Source organism: Seriola lalandi, unplaced genomic scaffold, assembly GCF_002814215.2.
Source record: "Seriola lalandi dorsalis isolate HSWRI2012SDOR001 ecotype SW California unplaced genomic scaffold, Sedor1 jcf7180002054875, whole genome shotgun sequence".
NCBI classification, from domain to species: domain Eukaryota; kingdom Metazoa; phylum Chordata; class Actinopteri; order Carangiformes; family Carangidae; genus Seriola; species Seriola lalandi.
Window position 1 is genome coordinate 1,392,583 of NW_019525428.1, and position 15,388 is coordinate 1,407,970.

Below are 15,388 nucleotides of genomic sequence, written 5' to 3' on the forward strand. Positions count from 1 at the left end.
GGCGGGGGCGGGGTGGGCTCACTGACTCTCAGGGAGTGAACGAATAAAGGAAAAAAGATGCAACATAGATGAGACCACAGTCTGCCAGCAATTTGTTTCCTCCCTTGTTTGTTTCTACCCGGCTCGTCCCGCATCATCGTGGTTCTCCGCTGAACGTCTGATCTGTGTGGGTGTTTCTGTGCCTCCGTCCTCTCCCTCCTGCTGGCTATTTATCATAGTTGATGGGCTCTCGAGGATGAAGTGAAGCGGGAGGGGGGAGGGGGGAGGGCGGCGGCGGCCCCAGTGGATTCTCCTCGGAGCAGCTATTGTCGGTCTTCTCCAACTTTGTGTTTGTTTTCTGTCTCTGTGGAGACGCAGACCGTTCTCCCGGTAGATCGCAGTGAAATTAGGACAATGCTGGAAATGTGTGGAACGCAGATGAAACGGGAAACATGGCGAGCATCCCTTCTGTTTAAAACCACCTCTGATACAATGTCAGCTCCTCCTTGAATACATCTAGTCACTCTGTCATTATTTATACGATTATTTTTGATATCAGATGAAACTATTCCACTGTAGATTTTACTCGACAGTCAGACAGAGATGCTGCTAACTCCCTCAGAGGAATCCCATTAGCTTAGCGACGCTGTAGTGCTGCTGGTTTTTTGATGTTGTTTTCAAAGCTTTTTCATCCCCTGTTGTTTAATATTTTTGATAACAAGGTCAAATTTTAAGTTTAGACTTTACTGTTTTTCCAAAGAGGAACAAACATTACACTTTATTCCACATTCATGGGGTCACTACCATAAGAAACCATAAGGACGCTATATGGTACAGATACAGTTTGTTTTCAGGCTTTTAGTATTCAGCAGGTATTTTAAAGGGTCCCATATTTTACACCTGTGTTATATTTGAAGTGTTGGAGGTGTTCTGTACTAAAATCACAGGTATTCATCTTCCGAGGCGCATGACCATCCATCTGGTCAGTAGCCGGGACTCAGGAAAATTTCAGCTTCTACCTTTAGGTGGAGGAACGAGTGGAATATTTCTAACATATATATGTATAAAGTTTGGCATTTGCGTCTGTGACTAAGTGACCTTTTCAGACAATTATAGCATATGTACCATAAATGAAGCATGATACACTCAGAATAAGCCTGAGGTCTTTTACCCTCAAACTCGGCGGTGCAGCTGCTCCGGAGCAAAGTCCGGAAACGAGCTGCGAGCTGCATTAATCTCTGCGGGCTGTCAGCTCCTCGCAGTAAATGCAAGGCCAACGGTCAGCAGAAATAAATGCTCCGAGGGACCAAATGAGATTAGAGATGAAGTTTGATCCTTGCGGAGCAATTGCACATGAAAGCCGTATCACAATGTGACCGCAAAATAAATAAATTCAATTTGCATCCGCTTGCTACAGGGGACCATTAAACATCTCAAATTATCGTTCTTCCCGTGCGATCCGCACTGTGGCCACGAGGCCTGATTAGATACAGCGGAGGCCGACATTTTCTCACGGCGGTCGTAGAGAGGCGGCTTATGGCCGGTCTGGGGCTTGTGTTGGTTTAGCAGCTCAGGAGCAGCAGAGGAAACAGTAATACATCCTGCTGAAGTGCTGATAATAACTGCTGAGACTTTACAGCTCTGGCAGCAGTAGAATTCCTAATGTGGAAATCGACAAGTCAAAACAAAAAGATAAATCTCACAGTTAAAGGTTTGTATTTGACACTTTTCCTTTATTGGAAATGTTGATCCATAAGAAGATATATTTGTGGTTTGAAGAACCAAAAACCATCTGAGTGATCTAATCAAAAATATATGTTCATGAGAATGGGATGGACGGACAACCCCAAAACATAATGTCTCCGTTCCTGGCTGTTGCCGACGCAGAGACATCAAAATACATGAAAATCTAATTTTATACAATATGAGACCTTGAAGTGAACGGGATTTAATTCCATCATCAACACATATGGATCTTACTGCTGCTGACTGAAGATCTGCAGCGTGTCACTTACAGACACTGAGAACAGACAGCTGACCCACAGGAAGTTAAATGTTCATGATGCATCACACAGAGCCAGTTACTCCTCTGATCAGTCGGCTGTTTCATTTACTGAGTCAAAACATCAGAGTATCATGTGACCTGACTGGTTGAATTATGACGGGCGAGTTTTCTGTTTTGGCTCGAGGAACAGGGCAGAAAAAAATCCCGGGTCATATATGCGTCAGGATTGTGACTGGAGGGATTTGACAGCGTGTGAAAGTGGAAGTGATGCAGAGAGACGGATCAGGAGCAGATCCAGTCCAAATGCAAACCGTCCTCCCGTCCTGGGACGTTTGGACGCAGCAGCTCAGCTGAGCTCTGGTGATCATGCGTGATAAAATAATCTTTACTCAGAGATCCGTAAACAGACTTTTGTGGGTGGAGTAAAAGATGCACCTGTTATCCAATCTGTAATGTAATGACCAGACTTTCTGTATTTGGGTAAAGTGACAACAGAAAATATATCAAACCTTAATAAATGGTTATATATTTAAAGTTTGATGGGAAGGAAAAAGTATCTGTACCGCTGCTGTTTCTCCGAACACAACCCGTTTACTCCCCCTCGCATCAGGAGCACTTCTGGAGCAGCAGTTCTTTCTACGGCGGCCCTGAACGCTCTCCACACTGCAACTGACGAACACAAGAGAAAATTCAGAAAAACATCTTTATCAATTCGACAACACACGCGCCGCAAATACTCACAACACAATGGAAGTGTTTCCAGGGAACACAAAAATACATACACCCACGTGCACTTGTTCAATGCTTTTAACTTCAAAAGTCAGGAGGCATTGAACAACAAGCTGGTTCCAGCCTGGTTCATCACTTTTTAGTGTCCCCTGGAAACGCTTCCTGCCACTTGCAGTGTCTTTGTTGTGAGTATTTGCGGCACGTGTGTTGTCAAACAGACGAGGATGTTTTCCGAATTTGTTTGTGTTTTGTCTGTTTGCATGTGTTTTCTTAAGCTGCGGTGCATTGAGCCCTCTGAGCCACCGTAGGTTTCCTCATTTGAATGTTTTTTGGTGTTTGTTGTGTTTCCCTCAGGCGCCAGGACGCCACAGTGGAAAAGTGTTGAAATGAAATATATCTATGGACAGAATAGATGCTCATCTCAATTTCAAAAGGAACCCTGTTGTTGAACTTCAGGTCCAATTATTGCAGCAATCAAAACCAGTTCATGAAGGTTATTTTTACATTGTCATTCAGTGTGCTCTGTTCATTTTCAGCTTTTATATTTTTGCTTCTCATCTCTCTTTGTTGGAGACACAAACAACCCGCTGGACTCCAGCTGCACAGCACAGCGCAGGTCCGCCTGCACCCTCCAGTATGAAAGAGAGAGAAATAAAAGCAGAGCTTATCAATAACCTTTCATTAAAACCAAAACTTGATGAATGGCCGTAAGGTCTAAGAAGACAAGACAAAGTGATGTAGCATATAGCCGGCATTTTCCCGCTCCGGGGCAATTTGTCTCTGTGAAAGCTCTCTGTTAGCACTCAGTGCTATCATAGCACAATGCTACCATGATGGCTCTTTTATCTCTTTCTATTCTCCAGTGAGTCTGTGAGTTTCATAGTTTTTGGTTGGCCTGGATATTAATAGCTACAGCAGACCATGGTAATGACTAGCTCAGGGAGTGATAGGACGCAGCTCCAGCAGCTGCTGCTGCTACGGCAGCACTAGTCCGGGATGATGCTCTAATGAGAAATACTATAAAGACCAACACTGCCTTTCTTATCTCTATTTTCATGAGACACTACAGTGCTGGCATCATCCCTCAACACTAACAGAGCGTTGGAAGCGGCGCAGGTTATAGGTTGTCATTTATTGGCCTATTTAATCTCCCTACATATTTCCTTGCCTGAGGCACGGCGCTGTCCCCAACAGACAGAATCAATAGCAGCCCCTCTGCTAAGCCATCCAAGGGCTCACAATAAAACTAGGACAATTACAGTGAGATGGATCAGAGACTTTAGCAGAAATATATTATTAATTTGTTTGGCCCGACACCGGGAGGCTGAGGGAAGACGGATCATTGGCAATAAAAAAAGCCAGTTAGTTAACTGGTCAGCCGAGAGCCGGCCCAGACGTCTTCTCCCACACACTGACGTGACAGACCTTTGTCTAAGTGTGTGTGTGTGTGTGTGTGCGCATGAGTCTTAATGCTACCGCACAGATCCGGCAGGCGGTATCCACAGGGGGGACGCTGGCACACTAAATGCCACTGTGGTGTTGCTGTGTATTTTCCACTCGACATTTGTTGTTTTATTTACCTCTGTTGATGCAGACATCTTCATTCAAAATGATATATTATAATATGTCGGGCTGTAAGTTGACATTTTCAGAAAATAAGGTCATATATATTTGAACATATTAAAGGTCCCATATGAGCTGTCCATGTGTTGTTTGATTATAAAGCAGTGAAAGCAGTAGTGGTAGTGAAAGTATCAAAGCCTCAGTCCACAGAGAAATGCACACAGCCTGTATTCAGAAACTGAGCTTTAAAACCAGCCGTCAGGACTTCTGGAACTTTGTGATGTCACAACAAAGCAGTCACCAAGCCCTGCCCACCTGGACCCACCATCCAAACCTTTACAGGATTTGGTTTCTCTGAGTGTTTTTACCTGAAATCTGCTTTATTTTTATTGGATCACTCAGAAAACAGGCTCAGAGCCTCCTCTCTTCTGATTGGCTCACAGACCTGTTGTTACTAGAGCTCCAGAGAGAAGCCTGAGAGAGGAGATGTTAAACTACATGACTTGATTCAATGGTTAAAGTGTTGGAATCAGTGCTGTGGAGAAAGTGCATTATACTGAATTAATCACGTGAGCCGTTAAAGTGCAGGTAATGTTGTTTTTTACTTGTCAGTTTCTTTGGTTCTTTCGTTTCTTTCATTCCTTCCAGCTTCTGTAAACAAGCCTCACCTGTTCAGCTCAGTTCTCTCTCCATTTCTGTCTTTACCTGTTTCATCCTCTGTCTCTGCAGTCTTCGTGCTCAGCTGCGTCTTCCCCCGGCGGCCTCTTTACGGTGATGTGTCAGTGACCAGTCTTCACTCTGGAGGGGAGGCGTTCTTCTCCTGTCTGAGCGGCTACCAGCTGCAGGGCCCCGCTGTGCTGACCTGCCGCAATGCTAGCACCCCCTACTGGAGTGGCAAGGAACCGCACTGCCTAGGTAAGGTCACCACAACCTGGAGGAAACAGTCAAAGCCGACCCTCGATATCCACAGCGTCACAGACAGGAACTAGACACTTGAAGTTCATTTCAAATTATTATAATAATGTCCCTGTAAGTATTTCTACAATAATTACATTTTTAATTATATTTCATTCAAAGACTGTCATAGTCACAACTCTGATGTAATTGCTTTATATTTATATCTGTAAATCAGTGTTATTCACATATTGTTATTAAAGTAATGAGTGTGTGACTGTATTTAAATGGATTCTCTTTAAAGGTCAAACCATTTGTAGTCTTCATCTATATTTATTGTGATATTTGCAAATTTTGTAATTGATCTCTTATTATGATAATGTGAAAATTTAAACATATTGTTAGTATTATTAGTAATTAAATTACTTTTTATTTTGTTATTATAATCATTTTAATTTGACTTTATACCATACGTTATAATAATATTACAAAATAATATAATAACACATAGTATAATAACGAAAGAAAATAATAACTACTACTAATAATAATACTATATTTATTTAAACTGTGATAAATACATATTTGTAAACAGTAAACTGAGATGTAGTGATGAAACCGATATCTTCCGTCACATTATTTTCAATAATAATAGTAATACATAATTCTTTAAATGTTTAATACATGTATAATAAGAAGACATATTAGCATTACCATAATAAATAGCATAAACATTATTAGCATAATTGGCTTTAGCTCTTTGATAAATCAATATAATAATAATACTTATAGCTTAAACTGCAAATAACAACAAAAAATGTTTCTTTTACAGCATTAGCATTATTATTAGCATAGTTATTTATAGCGTTACATACACATGCATCAATATTATTATTAGTCCTTTTAACTCACTGTGGACAGAGACATGACGAAAATTACTAACTAAACACAAAACTTAATTTACAATGTTAGCATTACGAGCTGTTAGCATTACTTACATCTGTTAGCATGGTATACCATTGTGGTGGCGTTTTGTATTGTGAGTCAACTTGGCCTTTTAGACTCAACAGGTCTTTTACTTTCAGAATTTCTTTCTTATTTTTAGTGTTTTTTCTGTCCTTCAGTTTTTCACACAATTCCCATCAACACTAACAACATTACTGCAGCAGCCGGGAGTTATCTATTGGACCTTTGCATGACAGCCATAGACAGACGGACCTGGACTCCCACAGGCATGCGTGGATGATGGATGTTTTTTTTTCTCTTCTTTATCTGCTCCGATGAGGCCGGCTGATGAATAAAAAGTGACAATTTTGCTCCTGACCACTCGGATCGCCTCTGATTCACAGCGCAGGGAATGTGCCTCTGAAAGCAATTTCTAAGATCGAGTTTGTGTGGCTGTGCATCTGTATCTCTGCCATCTCGATTGTGTGTGTGTGTGTGTGTGTGTATGTGTGTGTGTGTGTGTGTGTGTGAGTCAGAGCATAAAGCAGGTGTATTGAGGTGTGATTACTGAAGGCTGGGCAGGATGCCACTGGGTTTACTCTTCCTGTTCTGCTTTAATTAAGCTTTGTCTGCATGAGTAACCTTGACCTGATCAGCTGGGAAACAACACACACACACAAACATACACACACACACACAAACAGAAACCCACACACACCTTTCTGTACCTGCAGATAGATTTTCCTCAGTGTATCACTTATGATCTTATCTTTTTCACCTAATTTCTTGGTTCTCTTCATGAAAAATAAACAGATGATTGTTTTGACACTTCCTGTTTGACCTTTTTCACTCTTAAATTGAAACCAAAGGTCTTGGATGCAATCTGCAAATCCACAGATCCACTCACTGACAAATTACAGTCTACAGTAATCACCCAGTGTGAAGAATTACATCAAATCAAGAATAGTTTAGATTCTATGATTACATTTTTAATGCAAATTTTGCTGTTAAAAAGTCAAACGGGCAGCAGCAGATAGCAAACAGGTTATTTCAGATCTTAAATCAGACAAATAAGGTTCATCTGAGATCAGCAGGTTGATGGGGGATGGGACACTCAGCAGGAGTCTGTGAATTTGATTGAATTTAAATTGAATGTGAGAAAAAAAACAAACAAAAAAAAAACATAGTGCACTTTTGCTTCTCCTCTCGCTCTTCAGCTGCCTGCGGTGGTTTGATCAGGAACGTCACAGTCGGTCGGATCATCTCTCCTGGTTTTCCCAGCAACTACAGCAACAACCTGACCTGCCACTGGCTGCTGGAGGCCCCCGAGGGCCAGAGACTTCACATCCACTTTGAGAAGGTGGCGCTGGCTGAGGACGATGATCGGTAAGCAGGACGTCCAGCTTTTTTCTAATGTGGTTAACTCTCACCGCTTTCATGGCGTCTAAAAAACCTGCTGTACACCTGCTCAGCACCAAATGGCAGAAAGACACAGTCAGCAACTGGCTAGTGAAGACAGTGGAGCATTTAGCAGCTGCAGGAGTCAGGTGTTTCCCCCTGGAACAGGTGGAGACCAAAAACAGAGGTAAAAAAAAAGCAGGAAATCTGGATTAAAGTCGCCAGAAACTCGACTCCATATGAAAGATAATGTTTCTGCGAGACTGGTGGATGTGTTAATTAGCAACAATTCGGTAAAGAGTTCACCACATCAACCTAAAAGGTGATATCGATGTTGTGTTCTGTAATAGTTCCCCTACAGCGGCAGATGTACCAGACCTTGGTTGTCATGGTTACAATAATAAACACGCATACTGTACCAGCATCATTGCATGAGACCTTTGTTGCCGTGGTTACTATAATAAACAGTCATGGCTCGGTTAGGATTAGTGGTTTGGGTTAAAGGTAATTACTTTGTCAATAATAGACGATTTTTGTTGTCATGGTTACAATAATAACAATATAACGGATTAAAAGAAACAATATAAATATATACTGCTACTTTCACATGGGAATTGAACACCGCTCTCTTGGGTCATGTTCCTTTGTTTTGTTGACCCATCCATCCGACACAACCTCCTCCCTACATGGACTGTCTTTATACTACGTCTCTGGACTTCCTTTGCTCCTGTTATAATTACTATGCACAAGAGATGTTGCCTAGCAACAAAACGTAACTATTGGTCATAATAACCTGCTGCACAGACTAACTACAGGCTCATTGTTTTTGAAGGACAGTCTCAAACAATCAGTTACTGCAGGTTTAAAGATGTTCACATTGACAAACAACCAAGAGAAAGGTAAAAGCTTTGGATTATTATTTGCAGTGAGTTTTAATGTTGCATGATGGTCAAAATTTTTACTTCAGGGGCTTAAACTCAAGAAGCCCATCTAATCCAATTTTATTCCTGTTTGATAAATGGTCTAATGTCGATGTCTCGTGGGTTAACGGGATGTTTTAACTTCCTGTTCAGTCGTGCGTCATACCTTCTGGTTTCAGTAAGAGCATCTTTTCAGACGACTCCTCGGGGTAACAACTGGCTGTCAGTGCAGCTCGTGGCGGTGACAGTACAGTGTCATTTAAGCAGCATGGAGCTCTCATAAGAGAGGACTGAAAAGACGAGCCACAGGGGGGAAAATTAGCTGAATAATCCATTTTGTATACCAGCCAATAGCTGCTCCGGGCTGCTCTTATGCTCCTGCTACAAATATAGACCCCGTAGATATAAAGAGACATCTGGACAGCTCTGAGGAAACTGAAAAGATCAGGAAGAAGTGATGATGTGGTGAGGATAGAGAATTGGCACGGGTGTGAAATATGAAAGCGTAATGAGGTCTGATGGCTTCTCAAAGACAACGATTCCTTGTTAGCCATCTGCTCCTTTAGTCTTTCCATACATACCACTTCAGTGACTTCAGTAATGTGAGCTCGATCAGATCAACACAACAGAAGAGCAGCAAAATCATCAGCAGGAATCATCAGCATGTCTTTGATTGGATGTCTGGCTCCACCGTCATTTCCAGCCGCAACAGGGCCTTGTGTGTGTGAGTGTGTGTGTGTGTGTGTGTGTGTGTGTGTGTGTGTCACCATGGTGAAATGTGGTCCTGGAAACACCTAGTGTAGGAGGAGGCAGCGCAGAGGTGGAGGTGTCGGAGGTCGTTTCATCAACTCTCTGGACCTTTTCGGGGGGGAATCACTTTTGTTTCATAACTAAACCGAAGAGGAGGAACCAAAACTCTTCCCCTCACTTCAGAGAAATAAACCAAAGAGAAGGAAGAATATTCACCTTCAGCTCGGTTCAGTCAGTGTGAATAGAAACACGACGAATAAATGTAAATACAGGTTTTAGTTTGACGTGGAGACTCTGTTATGCTGTAACACACCTACCTGAGAGGAATAATTTAAGTCATCAAAGGCAGCGGGGAGAGATCAATGCGCGGGGAACCATAAAGGAACAGAGCCACGGGGTGGGGGCCGCCACCGGTGGAGGGGCTGTGACACCCAGAGGAGGAACTGACTGCTTCAATAGATCCACCAACTGCAGATGACAACACTGCATTAGGCATCAGCGGGGTCACAGCTGTCTGCCGTGGAATTTAACATCAGTAGAAATTCTGATGTAATTAATGATCGTAAGTGCGTTAATTTAAAAGGGTAAAAACATGAACTATAAAATTATTATTCAAACTGTCTGTTGAAAACAGTGGCGTTGCTCCTATCCCCCTTTTTAATACAACCCTTGTTATGCCTATACAAATAACTGGATCAAAAAGTAAACACGTGCATCTGCAGTGGTAATTTAGTGTAACGTGTTAAGTAGTAAATGATAAGTGTTTATTGCACATTTAAAAAGAGATATTTGTACATTTTGCTAATGCTACATCATCAACGTTAGCATCAACAGCTGTTTACTTAGCATTCTTGCCAAGAGCTTCAGCCATTGTTATGTTTACAATACAAGAGGTATTAATAATACATCCCCTGAGCAGCGCTGCATCTTCGGGGTGGACCCGGTGCTACAGTGACTCGGTATCGGAAAGTGACGAGACAGGCCAACTGGGCTGAGGCTAGCTGGTTAGCATGCTACAAAAGCAAAACAAAAGTGTCACTTTCCAGCGCTGGAGAGTTTGAAGAGTAAAGGAATGAATAGCAAAACATACAAATAGCTCCTTTAAAGATCTCTTCACATTTCAGCCTCTTTTCTCAACATACTCTCAATTCTGTGTGAAGCTTTCACCATGAAGTTTTCACAATGTTATAGAACATTATTTCCATCACAAGACACAAGTGGGAGCCATGATCCCTACACTGGAAAAAGCTTAGTGTATTTCATAATAAAAGAAAATGGAAAAGTATTGCACTGGAATTATATTTTTATTTGCAGAATTAAGGTGAATTACTTTCCAACAGCTGTTAAAAGTGTTTGCTGCAACATAGACGTACTGCAATACAGTATTAAAATTTAAAACAAGGGATTAGAACCTGTTATATCTTTCAAAATGACTGACTGGTAAAATACAGGCAGGCATCAGGAACACGTTTGCAAAGGGAGACACACTAAGACAATCCAGCAACTAAGTGGGGAAAGAAGAGAGGCTGGGGTAAATACAGAGGAGCAAATGATTGAGAACAGGAAACAGGAAGATCTGTGAGGAGGGGGAAAGCCTGAGGACATCTGGTGGACGGATGGAGTATGGCAGGAGACAGAAATCTAACGACTGCTTGCTCTCTTTCCTCTAGGCTGCTGATCAAAAACGGTAACAGCATAGACGCAGCTGCCCTGTATGACTCATACGAGGTGGAGTATCTGCCTAATGAGGGTTTACTCAGCTCGTCCAGGCACCTCTTCATTGAGCTGACGACAGATGCTACAGGCACGTCCACTGGCGTTGCCATCAGGTACCAAGGTAAGATTTAGAGCTAAACACGGAGAAAACAATGCAGAAGATGCAATCAGACAGGAAGTACCATGAAAACACACTACTCCATATGAAAAGATGTGAGCTCATTTTTTTTCCAGAGACCAGGAACAGCTTAGCATCAGTCAGAAACTTTGACCTGCTGTGAATTCTCAGTGAATTGTTGATTTAAAGACATAATTAACACTTTCTGCAGAATATAGTAAGAAAGCCGACTGGTAAATGGAGGTTAGGAATTCTAGTGATGATGAAATTCATGTAATCAAGGCCGACACGAGTGCCGCAGCGCTGGACTGTGTGAAAGCAGAGAAAAGCTCCTTTCAGACGGTGAAAAGAAAACGAGGTTGGTAAAAGGAATATATGAAGACGTGGTCTGAAGAAAACCTGGCAGGTGTCTGAAAGGTGGAAGTGCTGTAGTAATGATAGGAGACTTTCTATAGGTGGATAAGTGGAGCTCTTCTATTTATTATAAATAAACTGGTCTAATGTGATAACATTAATTAAAATTCTTTCTTTTGTTTGATGATTATATGGCTGGAAAAGTTAATCTTAACACCTTCAAATAGGATTATAATGCCGTTATGTATCACGCTGCACTTACAATAAAGTGTTTTAAATTACTCATTATTTCAAAGTATTATGGAGGCAAAAACGGCCGCACAATAATTTGAATTTTATCACAAATTCAAATAGAAAATTCAGGTGTCTTTTTTTCCTCTGGTTTGTTTGGTATAAAAAAATCAGTGCTATTTAAAGGTCTCATATTGTGTAAAGGCAGATGTCCATGTGTTCTTTGACTATAAAGCAGGTCTGTATTAATACTGTGAATCCAATCAGTCCATCTAATACTTTCATGGTATTTCATCATAATCTATCCAGTAGATGTCAAGAGATTTTTGTACCACATCTCATGGTGGAGCTGGAGAATAAGTCAGGGGAGCACCAAAGTCTGCCGGGTTTATTCTCCCAGGACCAGGAGTTGTCTGCGCAAAAATGTCACAGCAGGTTGACTGATAGTTGTTGAGATTTTTCAGTCTGAACCAAACTGATGGTCCAACACACCAACAGAACAGACCAACCCACTGACAGTGCCACGCCTGGAGCCGCGCCACTGGCGTTGCTTAAAATCCTAATTTGGTCCAAGGGGAGGAATCCTGGATGAAGCCGAGGCGAGAGGAGGAATCCCAGTGGACGAGTGTGACGGAGCGAGACTGACGCCATGAAACATAATTCAATATAAACCTTTATATTTCCTCAATGGAATTTAATGCAGGAAAGGAAAAACACATTTTGTCAGAACAAAAGCCCCATTACTAAAACACTGTCTGGATAATCAAAAGAAATGTTTCACTTCCATTACTGCCTTCATTGCTGGCAATAATCTTGGCAATAAACACATTATTGGGTGCAGTTAAATGCTTCCTTAGCCGTTGAACGGCCCCTCTCTTTATTGATTTCTCTTTTACGTTAGTTGCTTTTGCAGCAATTTAACGGTGTCTGGGAATAAAAGAATCAAGGGCAAGTCTTTCAGGTGCACAATATTAATTTGCAGCTTCAGAATCCATATGATGTTATTTTACAGTGAGTTTCAAGCGACACTGTCAAGGTGAGATATCACTGAGCTTCTCTTATCTTTTGTCCTCACATTTGTCTCAGCTCTCGCCATCAGATAAGCAGCTTGTCTCCGGTCCACAAGGACCACTTGGAAATACAATCAGTGTAATCTGCTTAGACCGCCGCTTCACTGCTACAAATGGGATTAGGTCCAAAGGGAGCAGCCATGCATAATTCCAGCGGACCTCATTACGGCCATTAACAGCACGTAATGCTGTTCAGCTTGTCTCCAACAGATTTGATAGTCGCTACTTTATCCTGACGAACCGTTCCCACGCCGGTAAACAGATAACATCTTTCATGAGTGTTCATTTAGCCGTTTCTAACCGCCTCTTTTTCTCTTGTGCATCTTTCTGCCTCATCTTCAAAAGAACGTGTCCTTTAAGCAAAATTTGAAAGATTCTCGAACTCATTGATTCATCTCAAAGATTATATTTATGGTATTTACTTCTACACAAATTGTATTATAGCTTCTAGAAAGTATACCACCAAGGGATTCTGAAGTTCTGTTGGGGGATTTCAGCACTCAAGAAACCTCGAAGAGGATGACTGGGAGAAACGGTCCAATTGGTTCTTTGTTAATGGACATTATTGGATATTGATTGGCCGTTACAAACACCATGTTCAAGTGCAGGGTGGTTCATAAGTGTTCCAGGTACCAGAAGACCTCAGGCCAAAGATCGATGATTACCTCTGCAGTCCTGACCTGAGACCACCGCCACATCCATCACGGTGAGATGGATCAGATGGCGGGGGAGATTCCTGGACAGACCTTTAACCCAAATATGTAATGAGAATGAACTGGGAACATCTGGCCTTGAGATCTTTAACTCCCACCTCTGGAAGAATTTCTCATGCGTCCTCAGGGAGGGTTGGGGACGTGGAATCTGAGTGGGCCATGTTTAACTCCTCCATTGGGGGGAGGGCGACCTCAGAAGACGCTGGTGAACCCCAGCAGTGAAGGAAGCCGTCAGCCGGAGGTCTACTGCTACACAAAAACCCAGGTGTGAGGGGAGTTTGGAGAGGCATGAATGTCACAACCAAGCTTTGTAATAGGTCCTCTCAATACCTTGAATATCTTCACCGAAATTTATGTCACTGCATCCAAGCTCTTCAGGATATTTCAGTCTGTGGACCGACCAACACCATTACATTACAGCCAGAACTGAACAACTCTCACAAGTACCTCAGATATTATGAACCATTTTCACTGCAGCAAGATAAAAAGTTAAATCCATTAAATGATGGATGTGGCAACTCATTATGGACCATGTTGACCCAGTTCACCTGGCACACAGCTTCTCACTCTCTCTTTGATAAATAACATAACCCGTACCTTCTCTCCACAGCCTTTGCAGCCGGCCACTGCTACGAGCCCTTCGTGAAGTATGGTAACCTGACAGCTAGCGACAACACATGGGCAGTGGGAGCCGTGGTGGAGTTCGCCTGCGACCCCGGCTATACTCTGGAGCAGGGATCGGTCACCATCGAATGCATGGATCCCAACAATCCGCAGTGGAATGAGACGGAGCCGGCCTGCAGAGGTCTGTATGTCTGTGCCCATCCAGATACACCAGGTGCATCCTGTTGTACATTACATCTGTCACACTGACACACTTCTCTTAAGATGAATAGACAGTGTGTCAGCAGGGCTCATGGCAGCTGCAGCTTTAACTATGATGGCTGTTTGTGCCTGTAAAATACACAAACATATAGAATGATTTCATTCAGTGCAAAAGTACCAAGGTGTAATTTATGCTGCAGTTTCATTCAGCAAGTGAAAATGCAACAAATTGCTGGGTTGAAACAATCCATACATCGTAAAACAGCATCGATTGGTCATTTTCACATTCACCTGTTCACACCTCAGAGTTTTAGTACAGCTCTATTCACACAGCTTAAGTTTTTGGTATAGATTCTACTCAGAACTCCAATTAAAAAAAATCGGCTGTGCAAGTTTCCTCAATCTTTAATGGATTTAATTTTATAACCAAGCACAACAAAGGGAGGATTTTTCATACAGGTGAAATGAAGAAAGTCAGACCAAGAGCGAGAGTTGTGTGAACAACATTTATATGTCACGTATTATAACTTCTTGTCTTGTAAATGCAACAATGACTGAAGCTCTGGTTAAGCAACAATCACCACCACCCGCTCCCGCCAAGAAACCACAGAGAAAACGTACAAAAAGCCCCTTTAACTTTTCCTCTTTATAAATGTGTACATCGTTATTGAGCTCTCGGCACTGACTCTACAATATACACGGCAACAAGGTGAACTCATGCTTTTTATTTAAAACCCATTAAGACACTTAGAGGAAGTCTCTGCGGTGACTAAGTGTTCAACATTCGAGGGTTTTGGCTTCTTTTATTAAATGAAAGAAGGTAGAAGTATCAAAAACAGACCGTTTCAGTATTGGACCCTGAAGTCCAGGAACTGCATTAGCAATTTTGACGCCCACCCCTGTTGCTCTTTGCACGCTGGTAAAAATGACCTGTACATTACGCGTGGTTGAGTGTGTGTGTGTGTGTTTGTGTGTGTGTGTTTCAGCTGTGTGCAGTGGTGAGATCACAGATTCAGCCGGAGTGGTGCTCTCTCCCAACTGGCCCGAAGCCTACGATAAAGGCCAGGACTGCATCTGGGGAATCCATGTGGAGGAAGATAAGAGGATCATGTTGGACATTCAAGTGTACGTATCCTTCCACACGTGCAGTTAGATCCGCCACCTCACCCCGTATACAC

General features: G+C 42.2%; 1 protein-coding gene across 1 annotated transcript in view; it reads left to right on the forward strand.

Moving 5' to 3' along the window:
- The window catches only part of sez6b (seizure related 6 homolog b), a 141,585-nt gene that overhangs the window by 104,965 nt on the left and 21,232 nt on the right, over positions 1-15,388 (forward strand). Inside the window, exons 5-9 of the mRNA XM_023428484.2 lie at positions 5,006-5,191; positions 7,333-7,501; positions 10,854-11,020; positions 13,996-14,190; positions 15,197-15,335. Coding sequence (XP_023284252.1) covers positions 5,006-5,191; positions 7,333-7,501; positions 10,854-11,020; positions 13,996-14,190; positions 15,197-15,335 — 856 coding nt within the window. The remainder of the gene's footprint in view (positions 1-5,005; positions 5,192-7,332; positions 7,502-10,853; positions 11,021-13,995; positions 14,191-15,196; positions 15,336-15,388) is intronic.